The 16599-nt window shown below is 45.1% G+C and overlaps 1 protein-coding gene across 7 annotated transcripts in view; it reads left to right on the plus strand.

Moving 5' to 3' along the window:
* Positions 1 to 6808, plus strand: part of KIF13A (kinesin family member 13A) — a 234948-nt gene extending 228140 nt beyond the window's left edge. For 4 of the 7 annotated variants that reach the window (XM_023209787.1, XM_023209789.1, XM_023209791.1 and 1 more), the window contains one exon: positions 145 to 1399. In XM_023209787.1, coding sequence (XP_023065555.1) covers positions 145 to 981 — 837 coding nt within the window. In that variant the 3' untranslated portion in view covers positions 982 to 1399. Of the gene's footprint in view, positions 1 to 144; positions 1400 to 5113 lie in introns of those variants that run through there. The other 3 variants (XM_023209795.1, XM_023209788.1, XM_023209792.1) reach the window with 1 other exon arrangement.
* The last annotated feature ends 9791 nt before the right edge of the window (positions 6809 to 16599 follow it).

The following is a 16599-nucleotide window of genomic DNA, read 5'->3' on the forward strand; positions in this document are numbered from 1 at the left end:
ATCTGGCCAAATTTGGAAAGACAAAAAGAAAACACTGAACACCATGTGAATGTGAATGCCTTTAACAGCCAAGTATTTAAAACTTATCTCAACAGTACAGTTGCTACAAGGAGCTAATGACTGACTTTTGCTTCACTTCTATAGGACTCTGAGGAGGAAGAAAATGAGCTGGAAGCTATTAATAGGAAGCTAATAAGTTCACAGCCTTATGTACCTGTGGAGTTTGCTGACTTCAGTGTTTACAATGCCAGCTTGGAGAACAGGGAATGGTTTTCCTCTAAAGTAGATCTGTCAAACTCACGGGTCTTGGAGAAAGAAGTGTCCCGTAGCCCTACCACCAGCAGTATTACCAGTGGCTACTTTTCCCACAGTGCCTCCAATGCCACCCTGTCTGACATTGTGGTCCCTTCTAGTGACAGCTCAGACCAGCTGGCCATTCAGACAAAGGATGCAGACTCCACCGAGCACTCCACACCATCGCTTGTGCATGATTTCAGGCCATCCTCAAACAAAGAGTTGACAGAAGTCAAAAAAGGCTTGGTAAAGGACAAGATAATTATGGTGCCACTCAAGGAAAACAGTGCCTTAGCCAAAGGGAGCCCATCATCCCAGAGCATCCCTGAGAAAAACTCCAAATCACTGTGCAGGACTGGCTCATGTTCAGAACTAGATGCCTGCCCCAGCAAAATTAGCCAGCCAGCCAGGGGATTCTGCCCCAGGGAGGTGACGGTAGAACACACCACCAACATCCTTGAAGACCATTCTTTCACAGAATTTATGGGAGTGTCAGAGGGAAAAGATTTTGATGGTTTGACAGATTCTTCTGCTGGAGAGCTTTCCAGTAGGAGGAACCTACCAAATAAAACAGGCAGCAAGACTGTCTCTGATGGGCTCCACCACCCCAGCCAGCTGCATTCCAAGTTAGAGAATGACCAGGTAATAATTCCAGAGGTAGCCCTTTGGGTTATGTGCTGTCAATGAGTATGTCTAACTGTATGCCAACCCCAGAGGCCCTTCACTGCAACAGCTTGGTAGGAAAGATTCATCCAGATGTTTCTGACAGCAAAGATGAAACCACAAAGAAGCAGGCTCACTTCCTGCATACCTGTCTCTGTCAGAGAGCAAGTCTGTTTTGGGAACTAGAATGCAACTGTGAAATTATAGGACCAGTGGATTTTCTTTACCTGGTATATGGGTTGGTACTGAATTAAGTGTTAAGATGGATAAGGATCAATCTCATACTCATTCCCTGAGATGTTTTGTTACCAGCTTTCCCAAAGTATTCTGGTAGCATCTACCATATTTCATCAGATCTGTGATTCCTTTGATTATTATATGGTCCATTATTTTTTGTATCATTAAGAAAAAATACTGCCAGGTAAACTTTATCATATCAACAGTTGTAAGACATCCCAATTTCAGAGATGGTAAAATGTGGAAAGAAAAATATATCTATCGTAGAATTGGCAAAAGACAGTCGTTTGGTGCCCGTAGGTGAAAAAGTGCTTTGGGGTGGTATAGGCAAATTCCACCAGCAGTTGAAGTTTGGACTTTGGAAGTAACTCAGGTTAGTTTATAATATTGGTTAATTTTCTTTTTTTTTTTTTTTTTGAGATGGAGTATCGCTCTCACTCTGTCACCCAGGCTGCAGTGCAGTGACACGATCTTGGCTCATTGCAGCCTCCACCTCCCTGGCTCAAGTGATCCTCCTGCCTCAGCCTCCTATGTAGCTGGGACTACAGGCACGTGCCAGCACACATGGCTAATTTTTTTGTATTTTCACCATGTTGGCCAGGCTGGTCTCAAACTTCTGACCTCAGGTGATCCATCTGCCTTGGCCTCCCAAAGTGCTGGGATTACAGGTGTGAGCCACTGTGCCTGACCAATATTGGTTAATTTTCATATGAGAACAAAACGAGCTTTTGCCACTATTCCGAAGGAAAATCACAAATTACATAAATCAGAGATATTCTGCTTCTGAGCATTCTGCTCTGAAGTGCCACCATTGATTCCCCTTCACATTCATTTGTTTGGTCCCCCAACTGTAAAAGGAGAGTCATGGTTTAGCAAAATAAAGAACTGACAGAGCTAGAAAGAGGCTTGGTAAAAGTAAGATAATCATGCTGCTACTCTATCCTTTTGTTTTGCTGAGCAAGTTATTCCATTGATGTGGCTTTTTGTCCCAACGCTTTTGCCCCTGCTTTCCATACCAGCCCTTAAAATTTCAGTGTATGGTCATTTATACAGCATACTCATTACTGAACTGCCAAAACCTAAACAGTCATCTCTGACAAGAAGAAAAAGACTTCCTTTCCTGACATAAGAATAATAATAGAGTCACTCAGCACTGTTCTTGCAAGCAATACATGCATTTGTTTAGGTCTTCAACTTTCTTTACCTGGACTAAAGCAGAAGCTACACGGCTGGTATACATCACCTTTTCAACCCTTGTTTGTCAAGAAGGCCAGTGTCAAAGACTCTTTAATTCTTTAGTGTAAGATTAAGTTTGCTTCGGCCGGACGCAGTGGCTCACGCCTATAATCCCAGCACTTTGAGAGGCCAAGGCGGGCGGATCATGAGGTCAGGAGATCGAGACCATCCTTGCTAATACGATGAAACCCCATCTCTACTACAAATACAAAAACTTAGCCGGGCGTGGTGGCTGTAGTCCCAGCTACTCGGGAGGCTGAGGCAGGAGAATGGCGTGAACCCAGGAGGTGGAGCTTGCAGTGAGCCGAGATCGCACCACTGCACTCCAGCCTGGGTGAGAGTGCAAGACTCCATCTCCAAAAAAGATTAGGTTTGCTTTTCTTTTTTTTTTTTTTTTGAGACGGAGTCTCGCTATCACCCAGGCTGGAGTGCAGTGGCCGGATCTCAGCTCACCGCAAGCTCCGCCTCCCAGGTTCACGCCATTCTCCTGCCTCAGCCTCCCGAGTAGCTGGGACTACAGGTGCCCGCCACATCGCCCGGCTAGTTTTTTGTATTTTTTAGTAGAGACGGAGTTTCACCATGTTAGCCAGGATGGTCTCGATCTCCTGACCTCGTGATCCGCCCGTCTCGGCCTCCCAAAGTGCTGGGATTACAGGCTTGAGCCACCGTGCCCGGCCTTGCTTTTCAAACCTAAAGGTGCTACAAACTCTAGGGGCAAGGAGGGTGTGGCAGGCCTCTTAAAAATTCATATTCATGGTCGGGCATGGTGGCTTATGTCTGTAATCCCAACATTTTGGAAGGATGAGGCGGATGGATTGCCAGAGGTTAGGAGTTCGAGACCAGCCTGGCTAAATGGTGAAACCCCGTCTCTACTAAAAATACAAAAATTAGCCAGGCATGGTGGCACACGCTTGTAGTCCCAGCTACTCGGGAGGCTGAGGCAGGAGAATCACTTGAACCCGGGAGGCGGAGGTTGCAGTGAGCCAAGACCGCACCACTGCACTCCAGCCTGGACAACAGAGCCGGACTCCGTCTCAAAAAAAAAAAAATTCAAATTCACCTGGGCTTGGTGGCTTGCACCTGTAGTTCCAGCTATTCTGGAGGCTGAGGCAGGAAGATCACTTGAGCCCAAGAGCTCAAGACCAGTCTGGACAACAGAGCGAGATCCTCTCTCTGTTTAAATAATTTTAAAAATTAAAATTAAAAAAAAATTCAAATTCCCAGGAGTCACTGCCCTCCAGCCCTAAGATTTTGCTTTATACAGTGTGCAATAGGGGAAAGAAGGTATTCACAAACCCTTCCTTCCTCCCCATCCCCTTGCACCCCCATAGAGTAACAGGAGATGGGGTATCTGAGGGCCATACTGTGGGAAGCACTGCCCATGGAAGAGGGAGAAGGAGCAACAACCCCCCTTTTTTTTTCCATTGCCTAGATTCTTTAGAACCCAACAGGAAAAGATAAGGATTGGAAAGTTTCCAGAATAATGCGTTCCTCCCAGAGATCATGGTTTAAAGTGAAGTTTACAAACGTTATATCAAGATGATGGGATTATAGAGATTTTTCTCCTTTAAAGAGATTTTAGCTGAGCGCAGTGGCTCACGCCTGTAATCCCAGCACTTTGGGAGGCGGGTGGATCACCTGAGGTCGCAAGTTTGAGACCAGCCTGACCAACATGGAGAAACCCTGTCTCTACTGAAAACACAAAATTAGCCGGAAGTGGTGGCACATGCCTATAATCCCAGCTACTCAGGAGGCTGAGGCAGGAGAATCTCTTGAACCCGGGAGGCGGAAGTTGCAGTGAGCCGAGATCGCGCCATTGCACTCCAGCCTGGGCAACAAGAGCGAAACTCTGTCTCAAAAAAAAAATTTTTTTTCTTGGAGGCCGGGCACAGTGGCTCATGCCTGTAGTCCTAACACTTTTGGGAGTCCACGGCAGGAGAATTGCATGAGCCCAGGAGTTTGACACCATCCTGGGCAACATAGCAAGATCCTGTCTCTACAAAAATTTAAGATTTTTTTTATTTATAATATTTTTACTACATTGGTTTTAATAAGTTGTTTTGACAGTTTAAAATTTTTTCTGAGAGACCGGGTGTGGTGGCTCACGCCTGTAATCCTAGCACTTTGGGAGGCTGAGGCGGGCGGATCACAAGGTCAGGAGATCGAGACCACAGTGAAACCCTGTCTCTACTAAAAATACAAAAAATTAGCGGGGCGTGGTGGCGGGCGCCTGTAGTCCCAGCTACTCAGGAGGCTGAAGCAGGAGAATGGTGTGAACCTGGGAGGCAGAGCTTGCAGTGAGCTGAGATCGCACCACTGCACTCCAGCCTGGGTGACAGAGCGAGACTCCGTCTCAAAAAAAGAAAAAAAAAATTTTCTGAGAACCATAGTTTGACTTTTGTTCATACCCCTGATATGACTTAGATTGCACATCCAGAAGTTACTTTTTTTTTTTTTTTTAACCTTTACTTTGGGTGTTACTGTCATTACTTTTCCTAGAAACATCACCTCAGGGCTTCTACAGTGTGAATTCCAGCCCTGGATTCCATAATAAAACCAATCCTGTGGGTCCCTTTAGGAAGAGCCCCATGTGGTGGTTGTGGACTGGGCTGAGAGTGGGTGCTGTGGGTGCGGTGGGCAGATGGGGATGAGAAGCATCAACTCACCAGCCTCTGCATTCCAGGGAGGCACGACCTCACGGTGAGAGCAGCAAGCACCTCTTCCTCAGGCCACAGCTTGGCGTCTTTGTTCACCTGGTTACCTTGGGCAAGAACCAGCCCCATCTTTAAAACATGTTGCCGCCTGGCTGGACCTCAGACCAGAAGCTGGAGAATCTACGCCGTGCACTTCCTGGGCCACCTCCTTTCCCCTCCCCAGCGGGAGAAGCGGCACTTTGTCACTTGGGTGAATCAACAGCCTCTGCTTTTTCCAGAAAGCAAGAGAACTGAAAATCCTGGATTAACTAAGTGACAGTATTTTTGTTTGCACTTACTACACACCTCCACTGTATAGAAACCTCTGCAGATTCCAAGAGACTTTATTCTTGTACAATTTTAATCAGTTCTTACTGTAGAATCTGGAGTCAATGCTCTAATCTGTTTTTTATAAATAATATATATTATGTATATGAAATGTGTATCTATAGTATGTCTGGAGACAGACAAGGCTGCACACTAAAATGCAGATAAAGGTGATTTGTAGAAAATCATAAGGTACTGGACTTTGTTACAAAGCAACTTGGGCGATCTCTTATAACATGAGCAGATGAAAAATATTTTATTGCCTAAGAATACGCTTGCAAATCCCTCTTTGCAGAAAAGGTTATAGAATGCTGTTCTTTATAACCAAAGAACTTACATAAGACAACATTTTTGCTGTCCACTCTTTTGTATGAACATGTATATTTGACTGCAAGTTTGGTGCCATAATTCCCTTGGCTACCAAGCCACGTGCTGCCGTTCTCTGTCCTTTGTTTCATAAGCACACTGAGAAATCTCACAGCTATATTCTTTGGTCTTCCACCTGCCCCACCGCCTGCTGACTTGACATTGTATTATAACTGTTGACAATGACTGGGGCTCTGACTCCATAGTTGCCTGGACCGTGGCTCAGCCCAGCTGGGCAGGTGGAATGAAAACAGCAGTATTACTGTAAGAAAACACTAGGACAGCCAGGAGTTGTGGTGGGGTGGGTGGGGTGGGAGGTGTTGATTTTTGTGTGTTTTTGTGTGTGTGGTTTTGTTTTGGATTGGTAGGTTTCACTGTGGTGTGGTTTTGCTGTTGTTATTTTGCTTGATTCTGGAAAATGCTGAGGAGATAGACTGAGCTATGAAGTGCAACGGTTCACACTTTACCATGTTTGCAGGAGATGATCGAATACAGATGACCCTGCTGTCATGTCTTCATTTGTAAAATTCTCCTACGAATGGAGACATTGAAGAATTTTGTGTATGGAAATTTTTACAAGAGTCCTTTCTGTACCTATTCTGTAGATGCCTGTATAATCGGTCTGGATGTACAGTTATAAATGTGTTGCGAGAGCAAGAGAGAGAGAATGCGTACACAGCCTGCTGTACCTTTTTTCTTTTAAGTTCTTCGAGTTGGTAAATGAGTAAGATATTGGAAACCTTAATGACAAGCTGCTGTTCATGATTTGTGTGTATAGTGAGCTGACTGTAGTATTTTACTATTGTCTGTTAAAAAAAGAAAAACTGTAATTTATATCCCCTTTCAACTCTATTGTGTTTAATTGGTACAGATTTCTGTGTGTGTGTGTGTTTGTTTTAGAATACAAACCGTGTAATTCAGATTTTAAAACATCAATTGTCTGTCTTTAATAACCCTGCCTTTAGTTTCAAATCTAACTTACCATATTTCTATGTGTGCATGTCTCTGTAGTGTTAAACAATAATAATATCAGCTAGCATTTATTAGGGGTCAACTGTGTATTAGGCACTGTTCTAAACATTTGATATTCAGTATCTCATTTAATCCTCACAGCAACAGACCCATAGGTACTATGGTCATTAAGTGTTTGACAGGTGGAAAACTGAGGCAGAGAAGTTACTGATGGAGCTGTAGCAAAGCCAGGATGCAGGCCACACTTTGCTTGTCAGTCTCTGTGTTCAGCCTGGTGACATGTCATGGACGGACAGGCCTCTTGAAAACTGGGCACCTTCAGAGGACAGAAGGGTGTGGTGAGTGTCACAAGTTCCAGACAGACCAGTCCCATCGTGGTGGAGGGGGGCTCTCTGGAGCAGGTAGGACATGGTGTGTTACACCTGTTCATGATGCTTACATCTTTACAGCAAGCAGCAGTGCCCTGCCACCTGTGAAATAGTGGTTAAAAGTGGCTTATCATAAAAATCTTATCTAAAAACAGAATTATTACAGAATCTTTTCAGAAAGATCTCAGCTGTTCAAAATACCCGTTCTGAAGTTACAAGGAATTAGATCTAGCCTGTTCTGGACAGAAGCGTGCCCTGTATAGACTTCCATGGGAAAGGAGAGAAGGGACCCAAAAAAATACCCAAAACTTACTTGAATTTTAGAGAATGGGTTTGGAAAGAGGAAAGCAGCTATTTAATATTTAAATAAAAGATAACAACTAAATGTATAGTTCAAGAGAAAATGAACAAATATCATTCGCCTTGCTAGTGTGAGACCAGTGGTATTCAGGTTGGTGACATTGTCATCTGTCATTATGACTAAGAACAAACTGGGTTTAGGACATATTTTATTGGCTAGTTAGAGGCATGTGTTTAACGGTTATTTCCAAGATACAGTAGTACCAGTGTCAGCACATTTGTTGATAGTTTTTTGGACACACATTTTATCATAACAGAAATACAACCTTGTGTTTCTATGGCACCGACTTACAGGGAGAATAGCTGTTTATAAAAAGACCTTTGGGACTATGGCTCGAACTGTCCTCTAGCACAGGAGTAGGAGTCATGGGGACCAGCTGCAGGTCCTCATTGTGTCTTCCTGGGGAGAGGAAAGGGTCATTTGGAGCTGCCAGTTTCCCTTCCTGGGGGTCTTTGGCGGTTTGGTGAGAAATGGAAAGAATTTGCTCAAAGGGAAACCAGAAAAGAAGCAACTTCTTTTTTTTTTTTTTTTTTTTTTTACTTTTTTCTTTTTAATTTTCATTCAAATTTCAGGGTGCTTTGTTTCTCCCTTTCAATTTTAATTTTAATAGCAGCCATAAACTCTTACCTAAAAAGTTCATTTTGCCTCGGTTGTGAGTTCTTCCATTAAGGAAGATAAACTCTGGCCAGGCGCAGTGGCTCACATCTGTAATCCCAGAACTTTGGGAGGCCAAGGCGGGTGGATCCCCTGAGGTCAGGAGTTCAAGACCCGTCTGGCCAACATGGTGAAATCCTGTCTCTACTAAAAATACAAAAATTACCCGGGCATGGTAGCACATGCCTATAGTCCCAGCTACTCAGGAGGCTGAGGCAGAAGTATCATTCAAACCCGGGAGGTGGAGGTTGCAGTGAGCCGAGATCACGCCACTGCACTCCAGTCTGGGCGACAAAGTAAGACTCCGTCTCAAAAAAAAAGAAAAAATATATATATATGCCACATGATTCAAAACTAAAGACTGTAGAGCCTGAAAAAAAACAACAGTTGGGAGTAGCTTCCTTGGGAATAATGTCCTTTGCTAGACCAGCTTTTGTAGGCACTATGTTCTTTTTTTTTTTTTTTGAGACAGAGTCTTACTCTGTCACCCAGGCTGGAGTGCAGTGGCGCAGTCTCAGCTCACTGTAAACTCTGCCGCCCGGATTCAAGTGATTCTCCTGCCTCAGCCTCCCAAGTAGCTGGGATTACAGGCGCCCGCCACCACACCCAGCTAATTTTTGTATTTTCAGTAGAGACGGGATCCACCTGCCTTGGCCTCTCAAAGTGTTGGGATTACAGGTGTGAGCCACCACGCCTGGCTGACACTACGTTCTTTAAGGAACAAGGCTATGATCCATTTAAAGATTTGTACCATCTAATAGAATACAAAGGAAATCGGCCGGGCGCGGTGGCTCAAGCCTGTAATCCCAGCACTTTGGGAGGCCGAGACGGGCGGATCACGAGGTCAGGAGATCGAGACCATCCTGGCTAACACGGTGAAACCCCGTCTCTACTAAAAATACAAAAAAAAAACTAGCCGGGCGAGGTGGCGGGCGCCTGTAGTCCCAGCTACTCCGGAGGCTGAGGCAGGAGAATGGCGTAAACCCGGGAGGCGGAGCTTGCAGTGAGCTGAGATCTGGCCACTGCACTCCAGCCCGGGGGACAGAGCAAGACTCCGTCTCAAAAAAAAAAAAAAAAGAATACAAAGGAAATCATTGCTAGGTGACCGTGAAGATTCTTTGATTTAAAAAAAAAAAAAAAAAAAAAAAGGTCTGGTTAGAGAATGAAAAATATCTACATCTCAGAACAACTCTATTTGATCTAAAAAGCTCCCTATGATTACCAGCCTATTTGTAGTCTCTTAATATGTCCACTACCCTTTCAGCCAGTACATGAGAAAATGTTTTTGGTTCCGCAGGATATAGAAGATTTTTTTTAATTTTTTTAAATTTTTTTTGGAATCTGTCACTGAATTATATTTCAGACGCAGACACTGTGGTATTTCCGTGTTTGTGGTATTTACTGTGCAGTTTGTCATTAACAACTTGCATGGAGTAGGGCGCCATAGAATTTGCCTTAGTGTTTCAGTTCAAATAGAGATCCTAATTCAAATGTCATAATTCGCATTCAAACACAGTATGCTTGTTGTAGAATTTATCAGGTTTGGTGATGTTTCCTTTTTTATTAAAATTTTTGCAGGGATAATATATTGTGATAGTCTTTGCAGCTACAGAGAATAGGACAGGCCATCAAGGTATCTGACTGAAAACCTAAGCAGGAGAAGTGAGACAAACCATCTCGTCTGTATCCTCCCACTAACAGGCTGTGTCATTTTGGATTTCTGAGGTCCGTGTCCTTCTACGTAAAGCGAGGAAATGAAACGACCAGCGTTTCTCGAAGGGTGGCTGAGGAGGGGGCGGTCCTCAAGAGACTTTCACGGATAGTCAAGGTCAAAGCTATTTTTATATTACTAATACATCATTTGTCTTTTTCACTCTATTTCTTTCATGAGTGTGGAGAGGAGTTTTCCAGAGGCTATCTCACGTGTGATATTGTAACAGACTGAATGCAAAGCAGCTTTGGGAATCCAGCTTTCATCTATTAAGTCAGACATTAGAGAGATTTACAAAATGTAAAATAATGCCACTCTTCTCACTAAAAAAAATAAAAAAAGCTTTAGGGTTAGGTAAGGACAAGGTACTATGTTCTACTAAATTATGCTGCCCCAGCCAATAATTATTTTTTAAATTGTTGTATTTTAGAAGCTTTAGAATAATGTTGAAAGAAAAGCTAATTACGTGACTATGCTTTATTATAAAGTAACGCTTTCTGGTCATGTAATTAAAAAGTATTGAAAGAGGCCAGGCGCGGTGGCTCAAGCCTGTAATCCCAGCACTTTGGGAGGCCGAGATGGGTGGATCACGAGGTCAGGAGATCGAGACCATCCTGGCTAACATGGTGAAACCCCGTCTCTACTAAAAATACAAAAAAAAAAAAAAACTAGCCGGGCAAGGTGGCGGGCGCCTGTAGTCCCAGCTACTCCGGAGGCTGAGGCAGGAGAATGGCGTAAACCCAGGAGGCAGAGCTTGCAGTGAGCTGAGATCCGGCCACTGCACTCCAGCCTGGGCGACAGAGCAAGACTCCATCTCAAAAAAAAAAAAAAAAAGTATTGAAAGAAAATGTAATTGAGGCCTGCAATCCCAGCCCTTTGGGAGGCCCAGGTGGGCAAATCACCTGAGGTCAGGAGCTCGAGACCAACCTGACCAACATAGTGAAACCCCGTCTTACTGAAGATACAATGGTGGCACAGCCCTGTAGTCCCAGCTATTCGGGAGGCTGAGGCAGGAGAATCGCTTGAACCAAGGAGGCAGAGGTTGCAGTGAGCCGAGATCACGCCATTGCACTCCAGCCTGGGCGACAGAGCGAGACTCCATCTCAAGAAATAAACATTAAAAATATAAAAATGTGCTTGGCATGGTGGCAGGTGCCTGTAATCCCAGCTACTTGGGAGGCTGAGGTAGGAGAATCGCTTGTACCTGGGAGGTGGATGTTGCAGTGAGCTGAGACTATGCCATTGCACTCCAGCCTGGGTGACGAAGCAAGACTTCATCTCAAAAAAAAAAAAAAATGTAATTGCGTAAGAATTCTTGCTCTCCTTTTCTGCTCCAAGAGCTAAAAAGAAAAAGTGTGTGTGTGTGTGTGTGTGTGTGTGTGTGTGTGTGTGTGTAAATAGGAAAAATATATAAAGATGTCAGCTAGAGTTACAGTTATCAGTTACCCGAAAGCTCAACTGGGACTGGGAGAATCCACTTTTAGAGTGGATCCACTTCCTCGCTCTGTAGACCCCTCCATACTGCTTGAATGTCCCCACAGTGTGGCAGTTGGCATCCCCAGAGCAAGTGGTCCAAGACAGCAAGCAGAAGCCACAGTGCCTCTTTTATGACGTGGTCTCAAGTCACACTTCACTTCCACCGTAATCTATTCATTAGCAGTGAGATACTAAGTCCAGCCCCCACTGAACGGGAGGGGAACTGGGCTCTTCATTTTGTGAAGAAGACTCAAAGGATTTGTAGACATATTTTAAAACCACCGTAACTATTATGAAGTTACATACCTGAAGCCATGGGGCAAAGCAAAGCTAACTGAAACCTCTCAGTGAATTGGGAATCCAACTCCTTTATTCATAAAGAGCACAGTCAAAAGGAAAGGCACATCCCATGGAAGACAAAGGAGATACTAATAAAGGAAAATGTCAAAATACTAGGATTATCTGAATGTGTGACTTATAGTCAGTAATCAAACTGTACTACTATTCCTGATGGAGGCAAGTGCACTCCGTCACCCAGGCTGCAGTGCAGCGGTGTGGTCAGGCTCACTGCAGACTCAGCCTCCTGGACTTTGATCCTCCTGCCTCAGCCTCTTTAGTAGCTAGAACCACAGGCATGGGCCACCACAACCAGCTAATTTTCTCATTTTTTGTAGAGACGTAGTCTTGCCATTTCAGGACTTCTTGAGCTGTCAGGAGTCTCTGGCTTTGAAATCCTGAGCTCAAAGAGATCCTCCCGCCCTGGCCTCCCAAAATGCTGGGACTACAGGCATGAGCCACCACATTCGGCCCACCTCTATTTTTAGTTGGATTTTTCTCATTTGATGCTCTGCAGATCTGCTTCATTAGAGACACAAGTGTACCAATATATTTTATGGCTTTGGTCAAAACAGGAAATTCAGACACATCTTTACTTATTAAGGCACATGATATTCACAATTAGATTTAGGAAGAAAACTGCCAACAAAAGGAGTTTATGAAGATAGGCTTTTTTTTTGCTGAAGATATTGAAAGATCAGATTTTTTATTAAGATGTGTTACACATCCAAATGTTTCAGAATAAGCAAGGGTTCAAGGCTCTTGAAGCTCGTAAAATGAAACTTTAAAGCTGGCTAACTGGAAAAAGAAACATAAAGGGATTTATGAAGTTTAAAAGTTTTCTTTAAAAAATAAAACTTTTTAATGAAACTTAAACGTTTTCTTTAAAAAATAATTTTTTTTTTCTTCTTTTTTTGGAGACGGAGTCTTGCTCAGTCGCCCAGGCTGGAGTGTGGTGGCGTGATCTCGGCTCACTGCAAGCTCCGCCTCCCGAGTTTCCGCCATTCTCCTGCCTCAGCCTCCCGAGTAGCTGGGACTACAGGCGCCTGCCACTACGCCCAGCTAGTTTTTTCGTATTTTTAGTAGAGAGGGGGGGGTTTCACCGTGTTAGCCAGGATGGTCTCGATCTCCTGACCTCGTGATCCGCCCGCCTCGGCCTCCCAAACTGCTGGGATTACAGGCTTGAGCCACTGCGCCCGGCCGGTTAAAAAATAAATTTTTAAAAATTTAATGAAACTTAGAAGTTTTCTCTTAAAAAATAAAAAGGATTTAAAAGAGAATAGTTTTAAGAGGAAAATAAGCTAACAAAAAATAAAATGTAAAATAAACGAACTATCAAAAACTGGTACAGATATGTAGAAAAGTATTCCTGATCAGCTTCTTCCTGTTGAAGCTCTTGCAGGTAAATTTTCAATATGAACTCAGCCTCAGAGTTCCTTTTCTCTTGAAGTCTGTCCCCTGAGCCCCATGCTTCTAAGGATGGGTCTGGAAGGTTCCTTTTTTTATCCTATTGGCCAGGGTAGCACCTGTAATCTATTGTCTTCTGCTAGTTTCTGCTGACCCTGGTTGAGGAGTAGTTTTCTCATCTATTTTTGGTCATACATTTCTGTCCTGGCCTCACTCACCACTGATGTTAATAATGGTCTGTCCTCCAGGAAACTTTCTCTAGGACAAGTGCCTGGCAAACTCTGCTCAAAGCTTTTCCCGCTGGTCTTGCACTGGTACTTACGAGGCTCAGCTGCCCTTGCCTCTGGCTCCAGCTCTGGGCTGTCTAGCACAAAGCCCCTGCCATGGCACCCCTGTACCATACCTGTGCTGTGGTGAACCTGGACAGTCATAGTGACTCTTAATTTTCAGCTTTCTTGGCCAGGCATGGTGGCTCATGCCCAGCACTTTGGGAGGCTGAAGTGCGCAGATCAGGGCCAGGAGTTCAAGACCAGCCTGGCCAACATGGTGGAACCCCGTCTCCACAAAAAATACAAAAAAATCAACCAAGCATGATGGTAGGCACCTGTAATTCCAGCTACTCAGGAGGCTGAGGCAGGAGAATCGTTTGAACCCGGGAGGCGGAGGTTGCAGTGAGCCGAGATCGCGTTATTGCACTCCAGCCTGAGTGACAAGACCAAGACTCTATCTCAAAAAAATTTCAGCTTTCTTCTTGCATTACTCATGGTTTCTTTCAGAAACTCATCCATGCCTCAAAGAGGACCAACTGAATGTTTTTTGGAGCCTATCTATCTATTCCTTCCATTCTATCCAAGCAAGGCTGGGAGGGTGCCAATAGAAAGAAGCAAAGCACCAGCCGATGCTCTCTCAATTTCTCTCTCAAACTATCTGAGCCTCAAAAAGTGTTGCTCATATCCAACTCCTCACCTCAGCCCAAGGTGTAGATCGCTGGGTCTCCTCTTACGGACTAAGATGCATCCTCACCCCAGTCTCAACCTCCTGATTCCCTCTGCCTCATTTTTCTCTTCTCCGTCCCTGATTTCTCGTTTCTCCTTCCCTTCTTGTCTCAGAGGAACTACCCTTAGATCACAGAGCCTACACTCTGGCTTATAACAAAGTACTGACTTCAAAGCTTTTTTTTCTTCGTAATAGAGATAAGGTCTCGCTATGTTCCTCAGGCTGGTCTTGAACTCCTGGGCTCAAGCAGTATTCCTGCCACAGCCTCACAAAGTGCTGGGATCACAAGGGTCACCATGCCTAGCCCTTTCCCCCCCCCCCCCCCCCATAAGAGATGAAGTCTCAGGCCGGGCGTGGTGCCTTACGCCTGTAATCCCAGCACTTTGGAGGCCCAGGTGGGTGGATCACTTGAGGTCAGGAATTCGAGACCAGCCTGGCCAACATAGTGAAACCCCATCTCTACTGAAAACACAAAAATTAGCCGGATGGGGTGGCACATACCTATAATCCCAGCTACTCGGGAGGCTGAGGTGAGAAAATCACTTGAACCTGGGAGGCAGAAGTTGCGGTGAACCAAGATGGTGCCATTGCACTCCAGCCTGGGCAACAGAGTCAGATTCCATCTCAAAGAATATATATATAAAGTATCTCCACTGCATTGCTATTTATTAAATGTAAGGGATTTCATATGCATTGCTCCCATAATCATTCCAACAGCCCCAGGAGGTAGATACTGTTATTAACCCCATTTTACAGATGCGGAAATTGTGTCTCACAGGGATTAAGGATCTGTCAGGATTACAGAGTATCACTTAATATGAGCTCACAAAAAAACGACAACAAGGCCGGGCACCGTGGCTCACGCCTGTAATCCCAGCACTTTGGGAGGCTCAGGCGGGCGAATTGCGAGGTCAGGAGATCAAGACCATCCTGGCTAACACGGTGAAACCCCGTCTCTACTAAAAAATACAAAAAATTAGCCAGGCGTGGTGGCGGGCACCTGTAGTCCCAGCTACTCAGAAGGCTGAGGCAGGAGAATGGTGTGAAACCCAGAGGCATGGTTCACCGCGCCACTGCACTCCAGCCTGGGTGACAGAGCAAGACTCCCTCTCAAAAAAACAGCAGCAACAGAAGGTCACAAAGGGTCAGGGGCAGTGGCTCACACCTGTAATCGCAGCACTTTGGGAGGCCGAGGCAGGCAGATCACGAGGTCAGGAGTTCATAACCAGCCTGGCCAACATGGTGGAACCCCGTCTCTATGAATAATACAAAAATTAGCTGGGTGTGGTGGCACACGCCTGTAATCTCAGCTACTTGGGAGGCAGAGGCAGGAGAATCGCTTGAACCCGGGAGGTGGAGGTTGCAGTAAACCTAGATCGTAGGCTGGGCGCGGTGGCTCAAGCCTGTAATCCCAGCACTTTGGGAGGCCGAGATGGGCAGATCACGAGGTCAGGAGATCGAGACCAGCCTGGCTAACGCGGTGAAACCCCATCTCTACTAAAAATACAAAAAACTAGCTGGGCGAGGTGGCGGGCGCCTGTAGTCCCAGCTACTCGGGAGGCTGAGGCAGGAGAATGGCGTAAACCCGTGAGGCGGAGCTTGTAGTGAGTTGAGATTCGGCCACTGCACTCCAGCCCGGGTGAAAGAGCAAGACTTCGTCTCAAAAAAAAAAAAAAAAAAAAACCTAGATCGTGCCACTGCCCTCCAGCCTAGCCAGCAGAGTGAGACTGTCAAAAAAAAAAAAGAAGATCACAAAGGCCAGAAAGGGAAGGAGCTAGGCTTCAAATCCAGGAAAATTGTTTGCATCAGAATCTGTCAGTCTCAGCCGGGTATGGTGGCTAATGCCTGTAATCCCAGCGCTTTGGGAGGCCGAGGTGGGTGGATCATTGAGGTCAGGAGTTCAAGACAAGCCTGGCTAACATGCTGAAATCCCATCTCTACTAAAGATACAAAAATTAGGTGGGGCGCGTGGCTCACACCTGTAATCCTAGCACTTTGGGAGGCCAAGGTGGGCGGATAATGAGGTTAGGAGATCGAGACCATCCTGACCAACATGGTAAAACCCCATCTCTACTGAAAATACAAAAAAATTAGCTGGGCATGGTGGCGCACGCCTGTAGTCCCAGCTACTCGGGAGGCTGAGGCAGGAGAATGGCTTGAACCCGGGAGGCAAGGGTTGCAGCGAGCCAGGATTGCACTACTGCACTCCAGCCTGATGACAGAGTGAGACTCTGTCTCAAAAAAATAAATAAATAAATAAAATAAAATAAATTAGCCAGCCGTGGTGATGGGCGCCTGTAGTCCCAGCTTCTTGGGAGGCAGAAGCAGAAGAATCGCTTGAACCAGGAGGTGGAGGTTGCAGTGAGCCAGGATCATGCCACTGCACTCCAGCCTGGGTGACAAAAAAAAAAAAAAAAATCTGTCAGTCAAAATCTTGTTCAGAAGAACTGTATAGAACTGTATAGTAGCTGCCACAGTTACACTTGACTTAGTTTTGAATTT

This window comes from Piliocolobus tephrosceles, chromosome 5 (genome assembly GCF_002776525.5).
Source record: "Piliocolobus tephrosceles isolate RC106 chromosome 5, ASM277652v3, whole genome shotgun sequence".
Taxonomy (NCBI): Eukaryota; Metazoa; Chordata; class Mammalia; order Primates; family Cercopithecidae; genus Piliocolobus; species Piliocolobus tephrosceles.